This window comes from Scyliorhinus canicula, chromosome 6, assembly GCF_902713615.1.
Source record: "Scyliorhinus canicula chromosome 6, sScyCan1.1, whole genome shotgun sequence".
NCBI classification, from domain to species: domain Eukaryota; kingdom Metazoa; phylum Chordata; class Chondrichthyes; order Carcharhiniformes; family Scyliorhinidae; genus Scyliorhinus; species Scyliorhinus canicula.
Genome location: NC_052151.1, coordinates 107,066,869 through 107,093,762, shown reverse-complemented (window position 1 = coordinate 107,093,762; position 26,894 = coordinate 107,066,869). Strand labels below are relative to the sequence as shown.

At 51.1% G+C, this 26,894-nt stretch overlaps 1 protein-coding gene across 1 annotated transcript in view; it reads right to left on the bottom strand.

Annotated features, from left to right (window-relative positions):
- LOC119967375 (A-kinase anchor protein 7-like) overlaps window positions 1-26,894 on the bottom strand; it is a 292,631-nt gene that overhangs the window by 9,040 nt on the left and 256,697 nt on the right. Inside the window, exons 8-9 of the mRNA XM_038799864.1 lie at window positions 16,425-16,474; window positions 15,191-15,206 (exon numbers count right to left, since the gene is read on the bottom strand). Of these exons, the coding sequence (XP_038655792.1) occupies window positions 15,191-15,206; window positions 16,425-16,474 (66 nt within the window). The remainder of the gene's footprint in view (window positions 1-15,190; window positions 15,207-16,424; window positions 16,475-26,894) is intronic.

Here is a 26,894-nt window from a genome sequence, read left to right as displayed (position 1 = left end):
TTACAGTAAATACGGCTTCCCGGCTTGACCGATATCCAATGCCTTGCATAGAGGATCTCTACGCGAAGCTTGCAGGCGAACTCTCGTTCACAAAATTAGATATGAGTCATGCCTACCTGCAGTTGGAGCTGGACCCTGCCCCCCCCCCCGGCCATATGTAACGATTAATACACACCGGGGCCTTTATGAATATACACGTTTGCCCTTTGGAGTATCCTCTGCCTGCGCTATTTTTCAACGCGTTATGGAGGGCATTTTGAGAGGTTTACCGCGTGTTGCTGTCTACTTAGATGACGTTTTGATCACAGGGACGTCGGAGCAGGAACATTTGGAAAGTTTGGAGGCTGTCCTTAGACGCTTTTCGGAGGCTGGAGTCCGTTTACGTCGCACAAAGTGCATTTTTCAGGCGAAGGAAGTAGTCTACCTGCGTTATCGGTTGGATCACGAAGGTTTGTACCCCGTCGCAGAGAAGGTGCGCGCGATTCAACAGGCCCCCCCCCACCGGACTGACACTTCGCATCTTCGTTCGTTTCTCGGCCTCATAAACTATTACGGAACGTTCCTCCCCAATCTGGCAACTACGCTGGCCCCGTTACACCTTCTGCTAAAGAAGAATCACACCTGGGTTTGGGGTCAGACGCAAGAAACCGCTTTCCGGCGGGTAAAACAACAATTGTCGTCGTCGGGGTTACTAACCCACTATGATCCTGGAAAGCCTTTGCTCGTCACATGTGATGCATCCCCGTATGGTATTGGGGCCGTCCTGTCCCACAAGATGGAGAACGGGGCCGAGCGGCCGATAGCTTTCGCCTCCCGCACATTGACTGCAGCGGAATAAAAGTACGCGCAGATCGGGAAGGAGGGCCTGGCGGTGGTCTTTGTGGTGAAACGTTTCCACCAGTATGTGTATGGCTGCCAATTCACTAGCGTGACTGATCATAAGCCTCTGCTGGGACTTTTCCGAGAGGATAAGCCAATACCGCCCACTGCTTCCACACGGATCCAGCGCTGGGCTTTGTTGCTCGCTGCCTAAGAGTATTCTCTGGAGCACAAACCAGGGACCCATATAGGGAATGCTGACGCACTGAGCCAATTGCCTTTATCGACCAGCCCCATGTCGACCCCCACGACCGCTGAGGTGGTTGCAACCCTAAATTTTATGGACACCTTGCCTGTCACGGCATCACAGATCCGTGAGTGGACCCAAACGGAGCCAGTCCTGTCAAAGGTTCGGCACATAGTCCTGTATGGTGGGCAGCACAGACAGCTCCCAGGTGAGTTGCGGGCATTTTCCTCCCAGCTGTCCGAATTCAGCGTGGAAGACCGTATCCTCTTGTGGGGGATGTGTGTGATTGTCCCAGAAAAAGGACAGGAGCTGATATTGAGAGACTTGCACAATGGGCATCCAGGTGTGACCAAAATGAAAATGTTGGCCCGGAGTTATGTCTGGTGGCCAGGCCTCAACACCGACATTGAGAAGGTGGCCCAAAACCGTTCCATTTGCCAGGAGCATCAGAAGCTTCTGCCGGCCGCGCCCCTACATCACTGGGAATGCTTGCATGCAGATTTCGCCGGCCCTTTTCAAGGATCCATGTTCCTTCTATTAATCGATGCCCAGTCTAAATGGCTCGAGGTGCATAAGATGGTCGGCACAACGTCCTGCGCAACGATTGAGAAGATGTGTTTGCCTTTCAGTACGCATGACCTCCCCGAGGTGCTGGTCACGGACAACGGCACTCCGTTCACAAGTGAGGAGTTTGCGAGGCTCATGAAGATGAACGGCATACGCCATATCCGCACCACTCCATACCACCCGGCTTCTAATGGGTTGGCGGAGCGCACAGTGCAGACAGTCAAACGGGGCCTAACGAAGCCGTCTTCCGGGTCGATGGACACGAGACTGGCTCGGTTTTTGTTTGTATATAGGATCACCCCCCATGCGGTGACTGGGGTAGCTCCCGCGGAACTCCTAATGGGCCAGAGACTTCGCACCCGCCTTAGCATGGTTTTCCCGGACATTGGTGGAAAAGTACGCCGTACACAAGAACAGCAGGGACATGGTTTTTCTCGGCATCGGCCGATTCGGCAGTTTACGCCCGGTGACCCAGTGTTCGTTCGGAATTTTGCTGATGGTGCCCAGTGGGTCCCTGGCGTAATCTTTCGCCAAACGGGCCCCATCTCTTACCAGGTGCAAGCCCAGGGTCGTCTCCAGCGCAAACATGTAGACCATGTTCGGTCCAGAAGACTATCCCATCCAGAGATTCCCCGCCCCAGGAGCTCATTTCTACAGCCACAGAGACCAGACACAATGGAAAGTATTGCTCACAATCTTCCTCTGGTGCCTCACTCAAAGCCTGCGCAGGTCGTGACAGAACCGCGTTGAGATAAAGACGCCGAGATGACGGAGGCAGCAGACTCTGACTCTGAGATGGAGACACAAGACACTTCAGAGGGGGAATCCTCGGGCCCACGGGCCGTGGATGTACAACCGTTTCGCCGTTCATCACGGAAGCGCCGGTCTCCATCTCGTTACACGCCGCCCGATCCAGCGCCTCTTCCAATCAATTGGCAGACAGTTCCATTGAGATGTGGTTGTAGTGTGAATGATGAATGATATGAGCTCCAGTGTTTTCATCCATCATACTTTGATCATACTAATAATTTATATCAGTATGCAATGAATACTCTGGCCTTGACTTGATTTCTAAACAGGCCTCAACAATCATTCATACTTTGTGAAGAAATCCGAAAACTACTCTGAGAGGAGCGAAAAGATTTCCGAGTGTGGTAGCGAGCGGGAACTGCCGCGAGTTTCCCGGCGCCCGGTGAATCCGGGAACGCTACACCGCGCGGGATTTATGCTTCAGATGAAGTCTCGCTAGCCGATTTGCCAGGACTGCCCTTGCCCCCCCCCCCGCCCCCCCGCCGCCCCCCTTCCCGCAAACAAGGTTGAGCAGCACTTAAATAGAACTTGCACAGCCAACCCCAGCCAGCATGCAGCCATGGCATCGAGGAGATCATTCTCCCGCAGGACCTCCAGCCGATGATGCCAGTCCATCCGGGATGCCCCCCTCCCCTGCCTCCCATGAGACCATCTCGGAGGAGAGCTCCGAGGATGCCACAATCGACACATCATAGCTCCCAACCCTCCCTCCACCAATACAAATACACGCGTAGGAAACGTTAGTGGTCAGTCTTCTGGTGAGCACCACACAGCTGCTGATGCACATCAGATGGAGGCAGGAATGCCCAGATGAGATAGCAGTCGGAGGTCTGCTGGATCCAGCCAGATGCTGAGACTATGGAACAGGTTTGCCCGGAGCTGATGGAGATGTTAGAGTGCAGTCAGGACATTCAGAGGGAGTTGTCAGTGACACTCCAGCAGGTCCATAGCCAATTGGATGAGTCCCAGAGACTAAGGGCACAGGAGATGTCGCCGGCAATGCATGGCACCGAGGCCAACACTGCTAGGGTGGTGGCAGCAGTGGAGAGCCTGGTGCATGACGTCAGAACTATGAGTGAAGGTGTCCAAGGCATCACGCAGTCGGTGACGGCCATGGCTGAGGGCATTGGCAGAATGTTCGACTCGCTGGGGAATGTGACCAAGCTGACCTTGTTGAGGTGCTGCAGGACAGGTCTTGCTCCCAGATAGGAACGGCCGAGGCGCTGCAGAGCATGGCCCAATCACTGAGGAGCATCTCACAACATGCCGGTGCAGACATCAGGGAGCCACCAGAACTGGAAGAGCCAGATGATGGAGGGACAACCGGGGCTCAAATCAGCTGCCACTCCATCCCAAGGTGAACCCTGTGACCCTATGACCGGGAGGAGGGGATGTTGGGTGCCAACCCGTCCCATGGAGTGGGGATGGTGGCTACCAGCTCCCCCAAGTTTCCCCGCTCTGATGACGCCGTGTCTCAAAGCCAGCACGTGGAACAAGGTGGCACGGCTGTGCGTGTGCCGCCAACTAGTGCGCCAGGGCCCTCCGGTCCCAGAGCCCCCAGAGGACGCCTGCCGAGGGCATCGAAGGCCACGGGATATAGTAAGCAGCTGGCTGCTTCCACCTCAGATGTTCATCCTGGGGACACCCTGGACATAGCGGTACAGCAAGGAAGGCCAAGTGCATCGAGGAGCACTGTGGGCACCGGAGGATGATGGGGGGTTAGGTAGGGGTGGGGGGTGAGGAGAGTGGGGTGGCACCATCAGGAGAGTGGGGCATTGTTGGGCACCTGTGACATATTACAAACCCTTGATCACAAGCAGTCTGACGCCTCTGTCACCCTGAAGTGATGTGGGGGTGGGAAATGCGGCCGGAGGGTGGGTAAGGTAGCACTAACAGTCCAGGCCATACCCCATGTGAAGTGGGTGAATATGACGGCTTCCTTGGCCCTCTGGGCTTGCCGGATCCTCGCTGCTGCCACCTGTCCAACAGTCACCTGCAACAGCAGTATGGTAGCACAGTGGTTAGCACTGTCACTTCACAGCTCCAGGGTCCTATGTTCGATTCCTGGCTTGGGTCGCTCTGCGGAGTCTGCACATTCTCCCCGTGTCTGCGTGGGTTTCCTCTGGGTGCTTCGGTTTCCACCCACAGGTCCCGAAAAGCGTGCTTGTTAGGTAATTTGGACATTCTGAATTCTCCCTGTGTAGCCGAACAGGCGCCGGATGTGGCAACTAGGGGCTTTTCACAGCAACTTCATGTAAGCCTACTTGTGACACTAATAAAGATTATTATTATTAGTTGATATCTGGGTACCTTTTAAATATGGGCTTCGATATGGCCAAGCGCACGTCATCCATCCTGCCCTGCCCTGTGAGCTCAGGGTCCATGATATGCCATCTTCACAGTGGGAAACACTCCCTGACCCCACCCTGCCTCGGGACCCAGTCCCGGGATGGAAAATGCCACCCAGTGATACTTCTTTGGAACTGAAGAAGAGTCATTTGGACTCAAAACATTAAGGGCGAAATTCTCCCAAAACGGGAGAAATCGTCAAACTGCCGTAAAACCCGGGCGGGTTTTACGGCATCGCGCCCCTTCCCGACGGGGGACCGATTCTGGTCCCCCGTCGGGGCTAGCAGCCCGACGTCGGAGGCTCCGACAAGTCGGGCTTAACGAAAATCATTAAGCCCGCTTGTCGGACTTAGCGCCGGCTGACGCGTCATATGACGTCAGCCGCGCATGCGCAGGTGGGAAGACTTCACCCGCGCATGCGCGGGTGACGTCATCGCGTTTTTGCGCGAAACCCGCGCATGCGCGGTCCGGGTTGCCCCTCAGCCGCCCCGCGTATTGATACTGCGGGGCGGCGGAAGGACAAATAGTGCGCGGGCATCGGGCCCGCTGCCCGCGATCGGTGGGCACCGATCGTGGGCCCATGGCACCCTTGGCACGGCCGTGGTACTGCCGTGCCAATCGGTGCCATGGTTATTTTTTTCCAGGTGGTCACGACGTTTTTACGAACGGCAGGACCAGGTGTGTTTGCCGTTCGTAAAAAGGTCGTAAAGGGCTGGGACTTCGGCCCTTCTAACAGCTGTGAATCGCTGCCGGCTGTGAAAAAACGGCGGCAGCGATTCGTGTCGGGATTTCGGCGGGGGGGGGGGGGGGAGAATAGCGGGAGGGCGTCAAAAAAGTCGGGAAGGCCCTCCCGCTATTCTCCCACCCGTCGTGGGGGGGGGGAGAATTTCGCCCAGAGTTCCTCCAGCATTTCCTGTTTATTTATATTTCAGATTTCCAGCGTTCACAGAATTTGGCTTTTATTTTAGTTGCTAAACGATGAGAATGCTTGTAATATAATGTGCATGCACTGAACTAAAATAGATCCAAATTAGTAAAAGGCTAACAATATGGTCATACAACCCATAGCTGCTACACAACATAATTCGCTACATTGGTGGGCGTTGTTTGAGGAATTGCTGACAGCTTTTCATTAAAAATGTGTTCTTTTGTTTTTATTTACAGAACGCTCCAATTAATTACAGCAGAGTTTTGACAGACCAACTAAGCAATTAAAAACATCCTTGGAAGCCTTTTCTATAACAGGGTGATAAATTAAAGATTTGCAGAGGATAATTGCTTGTGTTTGTACGTTTGACTAAACACTGAAGAACCGCCCTACCAGGATCGAGCGAACCAGAGTGTCTGACTAAATGTGAAACCTCCAGCCATGTGTTTTTGTGTCACGGGTCTGCCACCATGGAACTTGCTGCTGTAAAAATGGCATCATGTGGTTCGAATCGAGGTAACCAAATAGATTTTATTCACTCAGGTTGAAGAATATTAAGCTGATAAAGTGATGATCATGCCCAAAGTTCCAGTTGCTGATTGTTTCTTTCCCCTCGTTGGTGTGCAACCAATTGCCATGGTTCATCTACAAATATCCACTAAATTTTGATTGTTTGGCTTTTTAACCATATCCTATTTGGGGAAATATTTTTTTTTTGCTCTTGAGTTTTGATTCTCTGGGCCTAATGGCAACCCTTGCCTGATGTAAAGATGGTTTGTAAATGTATGAGATTTGAGGAGTAAATAATTTAACTTAACAAAGTTATTCTGCATGAAAATGAATTAATGGTTTCTACATATTTTCTCTACAGATGCCGTTTTATTTTGCACTTCCCTTTTTTTTCTCACTTATCCATTTTTAACTCCTTTTCAAGTTCTCATTCTCCATTCAGTTTTTGATTATTTTATTTGTTTACAATAACACAGTCTAGCTGCTTTATTATTTTATAAACCACAAGCAAATCAGCTCTGAAATAAGACCCAGCTCATTAAGCCTCCTGAGTAAGTGAAGTGTTTTAATCTGAGAATTAATCTTGTGGCCTGTTTCCATACCCTTTGCAAAGCCTCCATCTCTCCCACCATGTAAGGAGGTCAACTCCAAACACAGTATTCTGATTGAAGTCTAACCAAGGACAATTGTACGAGCAGAAAATAATCGGCTTTATTCTGCAGTGAACTGATCTTCAATTGGACCCTAGGAATCTACATGCTTTAGCAGAAGCTTCCTCACAGTGGCCAGGAAATTGATCTACTAAAACACCAGATCCCTTTCTTTTAACATTAATTATTTTCCTGCTGTGCTGCATGAAGCATTTGACCTGTCCGCAGCCATAATACTGCACTTTTCCAAGTAAAAATGTAATTTGCCGAACACCAGCATTCCCCCATGTATCTCCATCTGCCATGTATCCACATCTACTTGAAGTAGTTGAGCATTCTCTGCAGTCCGAGCTCTTGCTATTCTATGGAAACTTGCGTAAATAGAGCTCAAATTCTATCTTTTTTTGCTCTAAGTTTCCTTTGCCATCCCGGAGCTTTCATACTCAATACTTCCTCAATATTGACCAAAACATCCGAGTTTCCATCTGCACCATTTTAAGGTTGCAAAAAATGTAAGCTTCTGAGATATTTGCAAATTTTAAACTTTGGGGTATTTGGTTCCCGGATGGGTATATTTGGTATCATTGAGCAGGATTTCACCACCGGCTTTGGCCACTGATATTAGGACAGAAAGGGGTTTTGCAGTGAGATCAGCTCAGTAATGTTCCTGGAGGTGGCCTCCTGACCTCTGTGTTTGCTGTACCTGAAAGGGCTATCAGTGTGGTCAACCTGATGCACCATCGATTGCACGTGAGGCGAGTGATTTACCAAAGTCAGGCTTTAATTAACTAGAACACAGCCTGGCGATCGTCTACAGTGGAAAGGGACGATCGTCAGGCTTCTGAGCATTTATACCTCGTTGATAGAGGCGTGGTTAACTCAGCCTCTCGGCCAATCGGTCGAGAGGCACATGACCGACCAGGGCCAATGGTAAGCCGACGTTCTGGCCCAATGGCAGACGAGTATGCAGATCATATCATCACATTCACCCCTTACGGAGAAGGAAGGCGGGCGGGGGGGGGGTGTGAACGGGACCCGGGGTGGGGGGGGGGGGGAAGAAGAACTGATGATATGAGTAGCCGTCGGGAGAATAATTTTCTCTCCGCACCCTTGTCGAATTTGGGGGCTTGCCACTGGCCCAGACATAACAATATTTACAAAAGGAAGTCCATGGGACCGTAGAACTCTAGAAGGATTCGATCAGTCGTTTGGTGGTCCTTGACGTCCTGGCCGAGCGCCGTAGTGGAGGAGGTGTCGTCGGATCGGCTGATGGTCCTGCTGATGTCCTGGAGTCCGGGAGCGATAGACTTCGAGTAGTCTCCGTCACCTGAGCTGGCCGCGGAGACGCCATGGATGAGGGATGGGGAAGCTGAGTGGGGTGCTGGGGTGAAAAAGGGGAGGGGGGGTCTGTGGTGGGGGGGGGGGCTGCACGCCGGCGGGTGCCAGGTCCCGGAGGGAGACCGTGTCCTGCCGACCGTCGGGGTGCTCCACATACGCGTACTGCGGGTTAGCGTGGAGTAACTGGACATGCTCCACCAATGGGTCGGACTTGTGCACCCGCACATGCTTCCGGAGCAAGATGGGTCCGGGGGTGACCAGCCACGTCGGGAGAGGGGATCCGGAGGACAACTTCCTGGGGAAAACAAGAAGACGTTCATGAGGTGTCTGATTAGTAGCAGTACAGAGCAGTGAGCGGATAGAGTGCAGCGCATCGGGGAGCACCTCTTGCCATCGGGAAATAGGGAGATCTCTGGACCGGAGGGCCAGTAGTATGGTCTTCCAGATGGTACCATTCTCCCGCTCGACCTGTCCGTTACCCCGAGGGTTATAGCTGGTCGTCCTGCTAGAGGCGATGCCCCTGTCGAGCAGGAATTGACGCAGCTCGTCGCTCATAAATGAGGACCCCCGGTCGCTGTGAATGTACTCGGGGTAGCCAAACAGGGAGAAGATGGAGAGGAGGGCCTTAAGGACGGTCGATGTGGTCATGTCGGGACAGGGAATGGCAAAGGGGAAGCGGGAGTGTTCGTCGACAACCGCCAGGAAGTAAATGTTGCGGTTGTTAGAGGGAAGGGGCCCCTTGAAGTCAATGCTGAGACGTTCAAAGGGGCGGGATGCTTTGATCAGGTGTGCGCGCTCGGGGCGGTAGAAGTGCGGTTTGCACTCGGCGCAGATGTGGCAGTCACGGGTTACTGTCCTGACTTCCTTGATAGAGTAGGGCAGGTTGCGGGCCTTAATGAAGTGGTATAGGCGGGTCACCCCTGGATGGCAGAGGTCCGTGTGGAGGGAGCGGAGGTGGTCTATCTGCGTGCTGGCGCAGGTACCGCGGGACAGGGCATCGGAAGGCTCATTGAGCTTCCCAGGACGATACAAGATATCATATTTGTACGTGGACAACTCGATCCGCCACCGTAAAATCTTGTCATTTTTGATCTTGCCCCTTTGTGCATTATCAAACATGAAGGCTACGGTCTGTGAGGAGGGTAAACCTCCTGCCGGCCAAATAGTGCCTCCAATGTCGCACGGCTTCGACTATGGCCTGGGCTTCCTTTTCCACAGAGGGGTGGCGGAGTTCGGAAGCCTGGAGGGTTCTGGAGAAGGCCACGGGCCTGCCCGCTTGGTTCAGGGTGGCCGCCAGAGCTACTTCAGATGCGTCGCTCTCGACCTGGAAGGGGAGGGCCTCGTCGATGGCGCGCATCGTGGCCTTTGCGATGTCCGCTTTGATGCGGCTAAAGGCCTGACAGGCCTCCGTCGACGGCGGGAAGGTCGTGGTTTGCATGAGGGGACGGGCCTTGTCCGCGTAGTTGGAAACCCATTGGGCGTAGTATGCAAAGAACCCCAGGCAGCGTTTGAGGGATTTGGGGGTATTGGGGAGAGGGAGTTCCATCAGGGGGCGCATGCGTTCGGGGTCGGGGCCTATCACTCCGTTACGCACTACGTAGCCGAGGATGGCTAGGCGGTCGGTGCTAAACACGCATTTATCCTTATTGTACGTGAGGTTAAGGAGTTTGCGGTTTGGAGGAATTTCTGGAGGTTGGCGTCATGGTCCTGCTGGTCGTGGCCGCAGATGGTGACATTATCAAGGTACGGGAAGGTAGCCTGTAATCCGTACTTGTCGACCATTCGGTCCATCTCCCGTTGGAAGACCGAGACCCCATTCGTGACACCAAACGGAACCCTAAGGAAGTGGTAGAGGCGCCCGTCAGCCTCGAACGCGGTGTACAGTCGGTCACTCGCGCGGATGGGGAGCTGGTGGTAAGCGGACTTAAGGTCCACAGTTGAGAAGACCTTGTATCTCGCGATCTCGTTTACCATGGTAGAGATACGGGGGAGAGGATACGCGTCCAGTTGCGTAAACCGATTGATGGTTTGGCTGTAATCGATGACCATCCGGTTTTTCTCCCCCGTCCGGACCACCAGCACTTGGGCTCGCCAGGGACTGTTGCTGGCCTCGATGACCCCTTCCGTCAGCAACCTCTGGACCTCGGACCTAATGAAGGATCGGTCCTGGGCGCTGTACCGTCTGCTCCGTGTGGCGACGGGTTTGCAATCGGGGGTGAGGTTAGCAAACAGGGAGGGAGGGTCCACTTTGAGGGACGCGAGGCTGCAGACAGTGAGGGGGGGTATAGGGCCGCCGAATTGAAAAGTCAAGCTCTGCAGGTTGCACTGGAAGTCCAGTCCTAGGAGTGCCGGTGCGCAAAGGTCAGGGAGGACAAGGAATTTATAATTTTTAAAAACCTTCCCTTGGACCGTGAGGTCCGCGATGCAGCACCCGGTGATGTGGACGGAGTGCGAACCTGAGGCTAAACCGATTTTGCGTGTTACGGGATGGACAGGGAGCGCGCAGCGTCTTACCGTGTCAGGGTGAACGAAGCTTTCCGTGCTCCCGGAGTCCAGCAGGCAGTCCGTCTTGTGGCCGTTGAGGTGGATCAGCGTAGTCGTTTTGGCGAGCGTGCGTGGATGAGACTGGTCGAGCTGAACGGCCGCGAGCCGTTGAGAAAATTCGTCGTCGCTGTCCGATTCCATGCTGGAGGGACCTTGCGTGGCAGATGTGGAAGTCGGTGGCCAGGATCCATATGTGGGGTGAACGGCCGCGAGCCGTGGAGAAAATCCGTCGTCGCTGTCCGATTCCATGCTGGAGGGACCTTGCGTGTTAGATGTGGAAGCCGGTGGCCAGGATCCCCAGGTGAGGTCTGTTCCCCAAGATGGCGGCGACCAGGACCCGCACGTGGGGTCGGGGCCCCAAGACGGCGGCGCCCAGGACCCGCACGTGGGGTCGGCACCCCAAGATGGCGGCGCCCAGGAAGCCCTCGTGGCCGCTGGAGGCGGAGCTAGCGTTGCCGGCGCTGTGAGCGGAGAGGCACGCAGGCCGGCTCCAGGACGCCGGCTAGGTGCATCAGCTGTGGGAGGAGGTAAGGCGCGCGGGCCGGGTGCGGGGGGCCGGGGGCGGGGGGAGCCGAGTCGCGCTGCAGGCAGGCAGGGACCGGGGGGGAGAGTCGAGCCAGTCGGGCGTCGGGGCCCGGGGGTGGGGGGAGCCGGGGTCTGGGAGCGGGGGAAGCAGGGCCGCTGCAGGCAGGCAGGGACCAGGGGGGCCCGGAGAGGCGAGCCGGTCGGGCGCCGGGGCCCGGGGGCGGGGGGGGAGAAACGTGCGCGGCGGGCAGGCAGAGGCCTGGAGGGGCCGGGGAGGTGCGCATGTCGGCCGGCGGGGCGCGAGTTGGGAGCGGCTGGAGGGGCCCTGGAGGAGAGAGGGAGGCACACAGGCCGTTTGCAGAGGCCTGGGGGAGGGGAGAGAGTGCTGTGCAGCTTCCAGAAACGCTGCAGCCAGCGCTTTGGCCTGGCAGACCGTGGAGTAGTGGCCCTTCTTCCCGCAGCTCTTACAGAGGGCGGAGCGGGCTGGGCAGCGTGAGCGAGGGTGCTTAGCGTACCCACAAAAGTAGCAGCGGGGCCCCGCGGATTTATCGGGTCGCCCCGCGGCACAAGCCTGAGGGAGGCCGGGAGCGGTGGGTAGCTGGTGGGAAGCGTGCCAGGAGGCGGCCTGGCCAGGGTCATAGGTGCGAGCGCTTAGATCTGCGACCTCCAGGGAGGCGGAGAGAGTCAGCGTCTCCGTTAAACTGAGTTCGTCTCTTTCCAGCATCCGCTGGCGGATCACGGGAGACAGCATCCCAGCCACGTAAGCGTCTCTGACGAGTAGCTCCATGTGCTCTGTAGCGGACACCGCTTCACAGGCGCAACCTCTCCCCAGGGCACAGAGGGCCCGGGTGTATTGGTCTAGAGACTCACCGGGGACCTGCTTTCTGGTGGCCAGCAGATGTCGAGCGAATACCCTGTTGATCGGTTTGATGAATTGTCCTTTTAGCTTTTGTATAGCGTCATCGTAATCTGTTTCGTCTTCGATTATTGAGTAAGCGTCAATACCCACGCTGGAGTGGAGGACGTGCAGCTTCTGTGCCCCGGTGGGGGGGGTGGTTGTAGATGCCAGGAACCCTTCGAGGCAAGTCAGCCAGAGTTGGAAAAGTTCTGTAGAGTTCGGAGTTTGCGGGCTGATGCGGAGGCATTCGGGCTTGATGCGGAACTCCATCTTCAAAGTTGTAGTTAATTAAATTGATGCACCATCGATTGCACGTGAGGCGAGTGATTTACCAATGTCAGGCTTTAATTAACTAGAACACAGCCTGGCGATCGTCTACAGTGGAAAGGGACGATCGTCAGGCTTCTGAGCATTTATACCTCGTTGATAGAGGCGTGGTTAACTCAGCCTCTCGGCCAATCGGTCGAGAGGCACATGACCGACCAGGGCCAATGGTAAGCCGACGTTCTGGCCCAATGGCAGACGAGTATGCAGATCATATCATCACACAACCCAATCAGAGAGAAAGCAGCTGTGGAGCCTTGGCAGGCCCACCGAGGCAGGCCAGTAACCATAAGGGAACCTCAACAGGGAGATTCCCTCGATGGTCTGAAAATGTATGTAAGAATAGACCGCAAATGGTCAAGTAATTGAATCGGAGAGGCGGAAAACCCACTGGCAGCAGACTTCAGGCCAAGGATGGCAATCTTTCGGGCAAGGAGACTTTAGCTAGGAAGCTGATAGCTTCCATACATGTCAGGAGCCACTCCACCCCTCAGAGCCATGCCAGCAAGCCATGTAGATCAACTCTAAAAGGGGCCTCAATGAGCTAAATTAGCTGCTCTCCTCCATTGAACAGGTAGCTAATTAATTTCTTAGGTTGCACCTTATGGCAATGCAGCAGGGAGCCTTCCCAACTCAGCTCCCCACTATTTTCTGGGCTGCCCATCTACAAACCTGCCATCACAGGACAATTCAGCCGTCCTCCCATCCAATCAGTTACTAATTAGAATATTAACATTTTCCAACTTATTTATACTTAATTTCATTTAATCTAGCAAAATACTACTGGAAAATCAACTGAGATAATTTTGATGACATTTTTAATTAATAGTTATTTTTATCAAAGAATTGTTCATCTTTTGTCCACAGTTCATACAAATATGTGGAATATAAACACTTACGATTTGTATAAATGAGAATGTGAAAAACAGGATATGAACATATAATACTCAGCCATTCAGTTATTTACTGTCCGTTTTACAGATTGAAGATTTCAATAAAGGTTATTCTCCTATGAAATGATAGCCATTCATAATTTTCTCTGTAATACTTTGACTGGAAACAATTTGATTCTGTCCACGGTGAAAGATAGTAGATAAACAATAATTTCCTTGTACGGCTTGTTTTTAGAAAAGGAATATGAAATCTTCAATGTAAGACAGAAAGAAGCTTGAAGAAAATGAAAATATTGACACAGAAACAAACTAAGTGAAGAAGGCACTCAGTATAGTGCACAGCTCCACCATTTTGTGTTAATTCAATGTTAATGCAATTACACAGCTCTTCATAGAGACTTTTCCCTGCCTGCTTGCTAATCTGTAATTTCAAAGCTGAAAAAATAAATCTTTTGGGTACGTCTAGCTCACTGAGTAGGCTTCAGACCAATCCACATTCAACAACCTGCTCTGAACACTCTGTTCACATTTTGACAGCTGCAACAAATTCCACCACAGCAACCAAAACAATCCACAACATAAAAAATAATCAACATTCTAAATAAAACAACCCACAATATATTTTTTTTAAAGTCAGCTTAGCCTGTATCCCAAACAGATCCTATAAAAAGTTTCAGGATCGGAGCTGGATCCTCCCCAAAAACTAATCAGTTCTTCCATGGGGACGTAGCCTTTCTGTGTTCCAGGGTTTGTTGAAATCCTTCCATTAGTTATTTAGAAAAGTTGTTTACAGACAAATAAATGGGTGCAAACACCTCCAGTAATTGAGGTCATCTAGAATTCACAGCAACAATTAGAGTCCGAGATCCATTCTTTCATTCTTATTATACTGTAGGCCTATCTATACTGCAGCAAAACAGTATGAAACATAGGCTGATGTTTGTTTTCTCTCCAGTAGTCCAGAATTATTGAATGGTTTATGGCATCTCAATGATGAGTTTTACAAATTTTCAATTTAAGAATTATTCCAACATTTATTCAATATTTTCAGCAAGCTGAATAATCTGATTTGTGTAATACTGAATCTGTTGAATAATTTCTGTGTACACTTTAAAGCTAAAAGATGACAAACAGGATACAGCAAATGCGATAGCATTGTATAGTTCCCTCAACAGATTCATTGCACCCCTGAATCTGCTGCACAAAGTGTGAGAACCATGAAGCAATATTTCAGACATCCTACAATCCTCATCTCAGTGAATTTACATTTGCTGGTCAGAATTTTGGGTAAGCTAATTTTGCACATATTCATTTTTGAATCAATATATGTTGCTGTAAATTATGTCAGTATTTTCCAAATAAGTCAACAACTTGTATTTATCCAGTGACTTTAACTTAATAATATAATAATTATATATATTATTATTATTGTCACAAGTAGGCTTACATTACATTGCAGTGAAGTTACTGTGAAAATCCCTTAGTCGCCACACTCCGCCGCCTATTCAGGTACTCTGAGGGAGAATTCCAGTGACCCAAGAGGGGATTGAACCCGGGACCCTGGCGCTGTGAAGCAACAGTACTAACCACTGTGCTACTGTAAATTGTAAATGTTTAATTTCTATTTACGGAAAGCTTTCCTGTTTAAATTTGAATGATTTTTTTTGGTAAGTGCTTTGAATCATGCTAAATGTTCAATCTGGAACTGACGGCACCTTGGCAGGGAATTTGATTGCGAAACAGTGGTTTATTCGAAGAAACAAAAGCAAAAATCTTGGAAATGTATACCCGGGTCAGTCAGCATCTGTGAAGAGAAAAGATCAATTAATATTTCAGACATCTTTGTTAGAACTGAAAGATTTGTAAGCTTCTTAGTAAGTTAAAGCAACGACAAGAAAGGTGAAAAAAATCTGATGCAGTTTATAGTCCACAAGAACCATAGGTAAAAGAAAGAAACATTTGAAAACAAGGATAAACCAAAAATAGAGAGGTGTCCATGTTTAAAGTTAGTGAAATGAAAATGAAATAAAAATTGCTTTTTTCACGAGTAGACTTCAATGGAGTATTGGACAGTGCAGTGGTCTCTACTGGAGTATTGGACAATGCAGTGGTCTCTGCTGGAGTATTGGACAGTACAGTGGTCTCTGCTGGAGTATTGGACAATGCAGTGGTCTCTGCTGGAGTATTGGACAGTGCAGTGGTCTCTGCTGAAGTATTGGACAGTGCAGTGGTCTCTGCTGGAGTATTGGACAGTGCAGTGGTCTCTGCTGGAGTATTGGACAATGCAGTGGTCTCTGCTGGAGTATTGGACAGTGCAGTGGTCTCTGCTGGAGTATTGGACAGTGCAGTGGTCTCTGCTGGAGTATTGGACAATGCAGTGGTCTCTGCTGGAGTATTGGACAGTGCAGTGGTCTCTGCTGGAGTATTGGACAATGCAGTGGTCTCTGCTGGAGTATTGGACAGTGCAGTGGTCACTGCTGGAGTATTGGACAGTGCAGTGGTCTCTGCTATTGAACCTTAGTGGTGGTTAAAGGTGGAGTTGAATAAGCTGCTCCCATGCCACGGAGACCGTTGGCAGCAGAAGGCAAGTGACATGCTGGACAGGTGATGCGCCTTAAACAAAATGGGCAACCACCAGTCAAGCAGTAATCGGACTCTCCGAGAGAAGCAGTGCTTTTTAAAAATAAATTTAGAGTACCCAATTCATTTTTTCCAATTAAGGGGTAATTGTGCGTGGCTAATCCACCTAGCCTGCACATCTTTGGGCTGTGGGGGTGATATCTGCACAGACACGGGGAGAATGTGCAAACTCCACATGGACAGTAATCCAGAGCTGGGATCGAACCTGGGACCTCGGTGGCCTGAGGCAGCAGTGTTAACCACTGCGCCACCGTTCCGCCCTGAGAAGTAGTGCTTTTAACAGCAGTCACTCAATGGTCAAGGCTAGAGCCCTTTGATGCAACTGAGCAAAGCGTTCACTGATGATCAATGTTACTGGAGAAACTTCCTTCTGTACACTCACCTTGGCGATGATGGTGAAACATGTTTCAATCCTGGAAAATTTAGGAGTCACTGTTAAAACAGATAATAATTGGCTTCTTAACAACCTCAACCACTTCTTATTTACTTACCCAACATACCCAAAGAGGTTTCCTATTCTCCTTCAATCCGGCCCTGGGGAAAGCCAGCAGAGGGCAGAAACCCAACTTGATGTCAATTTCTGCAACTTTCCCTAACTGTTTGTCCTTCACACCCATCTCCTGGGAAAAAGCTCCCAATGATGCCAGAGGTACAGAAAGACAGAAATAATGTCAATATTTACCCTGACATCACAGTGCAAGAATTACGAGTCTCCAATTGTGTTGATTGGATCTATCAGAAAGAACTATTCTCTCACTGTAGGATGCTCTCATTTCCACCTGTTAAACATCGGCTAGCAGATAAGGTCATGTGCTTTCCACATAGGCCTTTGTACCATAAGCAGGCATAAGAAAGGGGTCAGGGCCACAGGCGATCAGCTTACTGTACAATTTGTGATTTCTTTCTGCTAAACTTAAAACCGGAGCTAACTAGGATCGCCTTTTTGGCTCAGAACCCAAAAAATTCTTTTGATGTCTTAATCTGTGACAACATGTGACCACACACACTAGTAATAGGAAATATTTTAATCTAGTTACATGAATACATTCATTGTCAACTCAAAATACTTTTTATAAAAAATAAAAATATAGATTGGTCGGCTTGAAAAACATTATCAAGGATTGTTCCATCAGACTCTGACTTGTTTTCTCATCAACAAGAAATATATCAGGGTTAAAATTTACCTTCTTAAACTTTTACCTTTCACTGGAAATATTTTCCTCATCCACCCATCCACAACTGGACAGTCCTTCCCTGACTGCTCACTTGTGTGTCCAACCTCAGCATCTAGTTTGACTTTGGGTTAAGCACTGAGCCAGCCTAATTTCCAGCCCTGTTACATTGTTCACTTTCATCTCCGCTTCATCCAACTGGGAGACCCAGGGTGGTTCCTACACCGCAGTGAGGAGGAATTCTCTTTTTTTTCACCGGTCCACAAGGCATACTCGAGAATAGACTTCCTTGCAGTGAGGAAAGCACTGCTTCGAGGAGTAGTAAAAGTGGAATAGTTATCTCCGACCACGCTCCACATTACGTGGATGTGAGGTTGCAGACGGGCCGTGCCCAGCGCCCCACATGGAGGCTGGACACGGACCCCCTGGCCGATAAGGTCTTCTCCCAGAAAATATCACAGGCCATAGGCCACTACGTCACCAAAAACCGGAATGGGGAAGTTTCACTTTTCACGTTCTGGGCGGCACTAAAGGCGGTGATTAGGGGAGAGATTATTGCCTACAAGGCACGAAGAGATAGGGAAAAGAGGGTGGCCAGGGAACAACTGATCGACTCCATCCTGCAGATCGACAGAAAGTACTCCGGGGCTCCGACCGTAGAGCTACTGGCAGAGAGGAAAAAGCTACAGATGGACCTTAACCTGCTATCCACCAGGAAAGCAGTGCACCAACTCCGCCAGACAAGGGGGACCTTCCACGAACATGGAGAAAAGGCTGGCTGCCTACTGGCTCACCAATTGAGAAAGCAGGCTGCCTTTTAAAAAAAATTTAGAGTACCCAATTCATTTTTCCAATTAAGGGGCAATTTAGTGTGGCCAATCCACCTACCCTGCACATCTTTGGGTTATGGGGGCGAAACCCACACAAACACGGGGAGAATGTGCAAACTCCACACGGACAGTGACCCAGAGCCGGAATCGAACCTGGGACCTCGGCGCCGTGAGGCAGCAGTGCTAACCACTGCGCCACCATGCTGCCCCGAAAGCAGGCTGCCATGAGGGAAATAGCGGAGGTAAAGGATGGCAGAGGCAGACTGATAACTGAGCAAAAAGAGATCAACCAAACATTTTAGGCATTCTACTGAGGGCTGTACACCTCCGAGCCTCCGATGGGGATGCGGAGATTAAAAGATTCCTCAATGGATTAGACATGCCAGTTGTGGGGAACGATAGGCGGGGAACCTGGAAGCACGAGTAGGACTGGGAGACATCATGGAGAGTATCAGCTCCATGCGGGGAAGGCGTTGAGACCTGATGGGTTCCCGGCGGACTTCTATGAGAAACTCGTACCTGCCCTGGCCCCATACCTACGGGACATGTTCTCAGACTCATTAGCGAGGGGCACCCTGCCTCCTACTCTAACACAGGGCATAATATCGCTGATACGCAAGAAAGACAAGGACCAGACGGAATGTGGATCATATAGATCCATTTCACTGCTTAATGTAGATGCGAAGATACTCGCAAAGGTCCGGGCCAAGAGACTGGAGAACTGCGTACCAGAGGTGGTCACAGAGGATCAGACAGGCTTTGTCAAGGGTAGGCAGCTAACTGCGATCATCAGATGCCTGCTGAATGTAATGAGGGGAGAACTTTGGGAACATATATGGACGGTTACTGGACAGGGCAAGACAACCACTAGACGAAACTAGATGGAAATGGAAGGACGAACTGGGGATGGAAGTGGGTTGGGACTCTGGAGCGAAGCCATGAGCAGGGCCAACTCCACCTCCTCCTGCGCAGTCCCTCCGGCTGGAGCGACGCCAACCCCTCGGGAGTCCACGAGACAGGTGAGAATTTTTCACCTTGGGGGCCCATTGACAGTGGAGTCATTGGCAGCGGTTTTCCTGCCGGCATTGGGACTTAGTCCCCGGAAAGGAGAATCCCGGCCCAATACTCTACACAGTACTCCAGATGTGGTCTCACCAATGCCCCTTATAACTAAAGCAAAATCTCTCTACTTTTATATTCAATTCTCTTAACAGTAAGTGATAACATAGTGTTAGCTTTCATGATTAATTGCTATACCTGCAAACCAGCCTCTTGTGATTCAGGACAAGGACACTTCGATCATTTTTTTTTTCCCTATTAAAATGGACAATTTCCCACATTAAAGAGATAAAGGAATAAAAGGACATGCTGCTGCAGCGAGGTGAAGATAGGTGGGAAGAGGCTTATGTGGAGCATAAACAATAGCATGGCCTAGTTCACCAAATGACCCATTTCTGAGCTGTCAACTCTATGCAATTCTCTCAGTGCTCAAAGTTAAATACAGCCTATCCCGGGGTTTTGAGTTTATCTGGGACTTCCATCTCCTTTTTGTTAGTGTCATTCATTTTACTTAAGTTGCATCTGCTTGGGAAAAAAATCTGGGGTGGGATTCTCCATCGACTGGTATTCTCCAAGGCCTCGGCGATTCTTCGCGTCCTCTGCAGTGAATTACAAACGGGGAGGTTCACTTGTGCTTTTAAAATTCGAGAAACAAGTGAAGGAGAGAGACAAGTAGGACACAGAGAAGAGCCACCGTGGGCTGCCGGGCCTGACACTGGCTGGGGTGGGGGGGTGGCCCTGCCAGGTCGGGGGAGTGATGAGGGGAAGGGCCGTGTGGGTGACCTCCCATGGGACTGGGGTGGTGTCCAGGCATGAACCGCCTTGCCACAGCCTACAAGGCAGCCATCTTGCTGCGCACCACACTGACCACCCACCTTGGCCTCTGGTTCAGCAAAGTGACACCAGCGATATGGGTGCCCCCAGCCCTGCACCCCAGCCCTTCCCTCCACTCACCACTCCCGCACCCCAACCCCCACTCACCCCCCCCCCCCCCCCCCCCCACCACTACCCCTGCACTCCAGCCACACAGGCAACCACCCCCACCCTACCCTCCGCCGTATCCTTCCCCCCACCAGCCGCCACCTGCTGGTAGGGCATTATGCAGCCTGCACAAGGGCAAAGCCCACAGTAGCCCCAACAGGGGGGTGCCAGACGGGAGCACAGAGCATATCGCTGGTATGAATTTCACCAGTCAACAGTGCCCCTGGCAGCAGAGATGGATGGCAGGGCCAGAGGCCCCCACGGTGCCAGGCACTGACGGGGTCATGAGTGTGGGGAATGTGGGGAGGGGGGGGCACACGCATGGGTAGAGCCCGCAGTGCCAACTGGGGCCACCATGTAGCCTGTTGGACTTTGTTGGGGACGACAGCACGCACCATTCTAACATGTCGGCCTTTCAAACCCAGCGTTGAATTTGGAATTCAATCAGCAATGGTGGGTTTCCTCCAAGTTGCCGCAGCCCTGGGGGATGCATTGCAGCTGCAGCAGTGGAGCATGCAGCAGAGGAAAGGAGGCAGCCACCCAGGATGGAGACCAGCCATTGTACAGGCTAAGGAGGAGGAGGTGTAAAGTTGGCGTTGCATGAGGCCTCGCGTGTACCTGCAGCGCCTGTCATTCGAAGACCTGCCGGACCGGGCATGCCGCCAAAGACTCCAGCTGAGCAGGGGCACAGTGCGACATATCTGCCAGATCATGGTGCACTAGGCATTGTGGGTGTATGGGGGAGGACACCAGCACCTGGTGGCTGTCAAGGTGACGGTCAGCCTGAACTTCTATACCAGGGGGTCATTCTAGGCGCCGACTGGGGGCCTGTCAGGGATATCACGGAGGCCCTATATGCCCAGTCGGCACAGTACATCCATTTAAATGTGGACCGAGCCCATCAGGATGCTTGGGTAGCGGGGTTCACCAGCATGGCCCAGAAGCCCGTGTGATTGAGCGGTGCTTTGGCATCGTGAACATGCGGTTCAGGTGCCTGGACCACTCTGGAGATTTCCAGTATTGTGCTGGGAGGATCACCCGCATCATGGTAGCCTGCTGTGTCCTCAACAACATCGCACAGCAGAGGGGCGACGTGTTGGGTGATCCCTGCATGCAAGCTGGCCATTCCGGATCCCTGGGTTGGCGGAGGTGGGGACGGTGGGGGGATGTGGGATGGGGTGGGACACCGGAGCGCTGGCTGAACTCCGCCAAGCCTACCCCCAACTTCCACCCACCGCCCCCCCATCCCCTGCCCACGGCCGTCTGCAGCCAGTCCATACCAGCCCACCCCTCACACCTTCCTGACTGTGCCCGAGGCAGGTTGTAACATTGTGAACAAGTGTTTAATGTGCAATCATATTTACAAATACATGCTCTAGCCACTATTGCTAAACTGCGTGCTGCACCCGTGCCGACTTAACTGGTGTCTACTTTTCTGGCCTAACTGGCCCTAACGCTACATCTAGGTGGATGCCCAGATAGTACATCAGGAGTGGAGGTGGCTTGCTGTGACTCCTGCCCTGCGACTGGATCCCCTTTGATGGCCAAATTCTGGGACCGCTGGATGGGCCCGGCTGCTGCTTAGGTGACCCAGGTGGCATGGTGCCACCCTGTTCTTCCTGCTGCCCCACTAGATGCACCAGACACAGGGGGGGGGGGTGGTCTGAGGTGCTGCAGTGTTCCAGCACCTCCCTGTAGGATTCACCAGCACAGGCCCCATCACCTCCTCCTCCCTTGGGGTGCCCGACGGCCCCCGGGCTACTCCATGGATGGGGGTGAAAGCAAAGCTATCCCCTGATTCTTCCCACCAGCTGGCACTGCCAGTCCTGGAAGCCCGCGCTGGTCTCGACCAGGGTCCGCACGCTTGCAGCCATAGAGCACAGGGAGTGGACCATCTTCATCTGGGACTGCGCCACATCACGCTGTGACTGCCACCACCTTCTGGTCTGTGCCACATCAGCCAGTGACTGCACCATCTCCTGCTGTGACTGGGTCACCTCCCTCTGCGTCTGTTTCAGGTCAGCCAGCACTTGGGCAATTCCGGCGCCACTCTGTGCCATGGCCTGCTGTGACTGGGTCACGCTCAGGAACGGCGCTGCAATGCCCAGGTGGCTCTGGTACATGGCTGCACGTGAGAGGGCAACCCTGTCCCGGGCCTCAGCCACTGCCTACACAGAATGCCCCCGGCCTTGGACATGCTGATACCCTCGCCCCCCAAGGCCTCCACCATGGATGCCACCTGTGAGGCATTGGCTTGGGTGGCACGCATAGCCGGCACCGCCTCCTGTTCCTGCACGCGGTTGGACTCCTCCACCTGCTTGAATGCATGGACTAAATAATCATCCAGAATCTTCACTATCTTCTGCCTGTTTTCATTAAGTATATTTGCATTGTTTATGGTTTTCACCACTTCTGAAACTTCCTTTTTTCCCCTTTATCCTATCATGGGATGCAAGCTCTAGTCCTGACCCCTGGGGGACCCCACTCTTCCTCAGGTCTGGAATAAAAAATGTTCACCACTTCTGTTTCCTGTCACTCAACAACTTGGTACCCTTGGCCACTGTCCCGTTTATTCCATGGCCTTCTCTCTCGTCCATCGTCACTGTTCTTGTTCATTCCCAGTGTCAATGAAAGATCGTTTGGCAGAATGCAAACGCATGGATTATCCGATCCTTCACAGCAGGAGTAAAACATATTTTAATTTCACTCAGCTTGAACTGGTGATCTCAGTTGAATCGCTTGATTTGCTTTCTGCCCCTATTCCAGTATTGGGCCTTCTGTGTTTCCAAATGATACTTGTTATAACTTGGTAATCACACACAAAATGTTATATTCAATACATAAAATACAAGTAACACAACACAAATGACAATTTCGTTTTTTTTCTACTTGTGCAAATATAATTTTGAACAATAAAGTCCTCCAGCGGTCCCCAGCATCACAGATGTCAGTCTTTGGCCAATGCGATTCATTCCATGTGATATCAAGAAATGGTTGAAGGTGTTGCCACACCCCTGGCCAAGCTGTTCCAGTCCAGCTACAACACTAGCTACAGCTCGTGGATATTTGCTCAGGTATGCCCTGTGCACAAGAAACAGAACAAATCCAACCTGGCCAATTACCATCTGTCTACTCTTGATCATCAGCAAAGTGACGGAAGGAGTCATCAACAGTGCTATCAAGCGGCACTTAGCAATAACCTGGTCACGGACTCTCGGTTTGGCTGCCACCAGGGTCACTCAGCTCCTGACCTCATTACAGCCTTGGATAATATATGGACAAACGCGAATGCCAGAGTTGAGGTGAGAGTGACTGCCTTTGACATCAAAGCAGCATTTGACTGAGTATGGTATCAAGGAGCCTTAACTATACTGGAGTCAATGGGAATCAAGGGGGCTCCCGGTCCTGAGTCACTGTCCATGTGGAGTTTGCACATTCTCCCCGTATCTGCGTGGGTCTCACCCTCACAACCCAAAGATGTGCAGAGTAGGTGGATTGACCATGCTAAATTGCCCCTTAATAGGGAATTAAAAATAAAAAGTAATCAGGGGGAAAACTCTCCACTGGTTTGAGTCATACCTGGCACAAAGGACACAAAGGAAGATGGCTGTGGTGGTTGGAGGTCAATCATCTCAGCTCCAGGACATCACTGCAGGAGTTCCTCAGGGTAGTGTCCTAGGACCAACCATCTTCTGCTGATTCATCGGTGGCCTTCCTTCCATAAGGTCAGAAGTGCAGATGTTCGCAGATGACTGCACAATGTTCAGCACCATTTGCGAATCCTCAGATAGTGAAGGAGTTCATACCCAAATGCACTTGGAGTACTGTGAGCAGTTCTGGGCACCACACCTGAGGAAGGATATTTTTCCCAAATGCATCAAGACCTGACAATATCCAGGCTTGGGCTGACAGATGGCAAGTTACATTCGTGGCACACGTGTCAGGCAATGACCATCTCCAACGGAAGTGGATCTAACCGTCACCCCTTGACAATCAATGGCATTACTTTCACTCAATCCCCCACTATCAACATCATGGGGGTTACCATTGGTCAGAACCTGAACTGGACTAGCAACATTAATACAATGGATACCAAGGCAGGTCAAAGACTAGGAATCCTATGGTGAGTAACTCACCTCTGGACTCCCCCCCCCCCCCCCCCCCCCCCCCACCCGCAAAGCCTGTCCACCATCTATACATCTATAAGGCATGAGTCAGGAGTGCAATGGAATACTCTCCACTTGCCTAGAGGAGTGTAGCTCTAACAACACTCAAGCTCAACACCATCCAGGACAAAGTAGCCCACTTGATTGCTACCCCTTCCACAAACATTCACTCCCTCCACCGCTTATGCACAGCTGCAGCCATATCTACCATCTAGAAGATGCACTGCAGGAATTCGCCAAGGTTCCTGAGGCAGCATCTTCCAGACCCATGACCATTACCAACTAGAAGGACAAGAGCAGCCAATACTTGGGAACCCCATCACCTGGAGGTCCCCCTCCAAGTCACTCACCACCCTGACTTGGAAATACATCGCCGTTCCTTCACTGTCACTGGGTCCAAATCCAGGAATTCCCTTCCTAACAGCACAGTGGGTGAACCAACGCCTCAGGGACTGCAGTGGTTCAAGAAGGCAGCTCACCATCACCTTCTGAAAGGCCACTAGGGATGAGCAATAAATGCAGGTTGATCCAGTTAAATTAATTTTTTAAAAGTTTGAAACAACTTATAAATAGCACGCAGAAATCAACATAAGGCAACACGAGAGTCAACATATTATTTATCGTGAAAAGCAAAACAAAAATAATTAATCGCAGAACGAAGCACCAAAATTATCATCTGAGTGTCAAAAGCCTTTGCTTGAGGTTTGGAATAAACACGCTGAAACATTTTCCATATAATAGTTGTAAAAAATGGTAAACAAATAAATATTTTGCATATCCTGTTTAAAAATTATTCAGCTGTGCTTTGCGATAGTTCAATAAATGACATGCAAATCAAACGATAAAATTGAATAATTTTTATTTCAAAACAATTTACAATCATACTTAAAAACCATTAGCTGACATCAGAAATTACATCACAAACCTCTAACACTTAAAAATTGCTGTACAACTTCAACCTCCAAAACTTACTTCCTTTGCCTAGCTTCAATTTAAATCACTGTTTAAAAGAAAAATAACACATTTTGATACATTTTATTTAATGATATAATTTGGGAGAAACATGCTTTGTGTTCAATAATGACAAAATCAAGAAAGGAATGTAAATAATATTCTAGCTTGAACATTAATTGAATTATGTTTTTTTGAAGAAACTATTCATATCTATGAAAATCATTTTTGTGCACTTGATCCTCAAGCATGTGTTTATTTAGTGTCTCTCCACGCTGAAATGCTCAGTGAGCTTACCCAGACCAGTTTCCATGCATTCGAAAATGAAAATTGCTTATTGTCACAAGTAGGTTTCAAATGAAGTTACTGTGAAAAGCCCCTAGTCGCCACATTCCGGCGCCTGTTCGGGGAGGCTGATGCGGGAATCGAACCGTGCTGCTGGCCTGCTTTGGTCTGCTTTGAAAGCCAGCGATTTAGCCCTGTGTTAGTAATCCGTACCCCCCCCCCCCCCCCCCCCCATCCAGTAACATGACCAAGTTCACGACTAGAAAGAGGGTGAACATAATTTCAAGGAATTTTTATCAATTTTAAAAAATAAATTTAGAGTACCCAATTAATTTTTTCCAATTAAGGGGGAATTTAGCGTGGCCAAACCACCTACCTGCACGTCTTTGGGTTGTGGGAATGAAGCCCACGCAGACACAGGGAGAATATGCAAATTCCACACGGACAGTGACTCATGGCCGGGAGTGAACCTGCGACCTCAGTGCCGTGACGTGGCAATGCTAGCCACTGCGCCACCATGCTGCCCAGATTTTTATGGCTTTACGCCAATTTAATGGCTTTACGCCATAGCATTAGCCCATGCTGGATCCTCTCCCTTGGGGATATGACGTCAAGCCGGCGCAAATCATTACTGATTTTCAAAGGCGGAAACTTGTCATGATGGTGACACCGGGGCACACGTGAGTATAGAACCAGAGCGGTGATGGACATGGTCGGGCCAGGGTGCCCTGTCACTGCCAGGGTGCCAGTGACAGATTGGCACTCTCAGGGCGGGTGATCTGGGGAGCACCATTGGGGGCAGGGGTGGTGGGGGGGAAAGTCCAATGGTTGTTGGGGGGGGGGTTATGTAAGCATTGGGGTAGAATGGGGAGGTGGAGACTGTAAAGGGAGGTGGGGACGGTGCTAGTGACGGGGTGAGGTGGCGGTGACAGTGAGGGGAGTGCCCTGATGCCAGCAAGGTGGGGGGTGGGGGTGCTCAGGTTACTGTGCCGCTTGCTTGGTGTGGGTGTTGCCCCGATCTTTGTGTGGAGGTCGGGGAGAGGGTCCTTCTGACTGCTGGGGGGAGGGGGGGGGGGGGGGGTCCTGATGTCTGCATGTTACCATAGGAGAGGCTGGCCCACAACCGACAGGAGAGGGCCCAGACGGTCAGCAGAGTGCTGGACATCAGAGTCTTCATTCTCTATGAGGAACGGACCTGGAGGTGATGGGGTGGCTGAGGACACGTCCTGAGTAGGATGGGGGGGGGGGGGGGGGGCTTTAATGTAAATTTTGAGTTTGCCGCGCCAAAATCCCAGCATTGCCGGCATGTTTAGCTGTCCCCTACCCCCCCCCCCCCCCCCCCCCAAATAATTAGCTGTAAGATCCTATTCAGCACTTTGAAATTGCACAGAGATCTGTTTAATCAGGT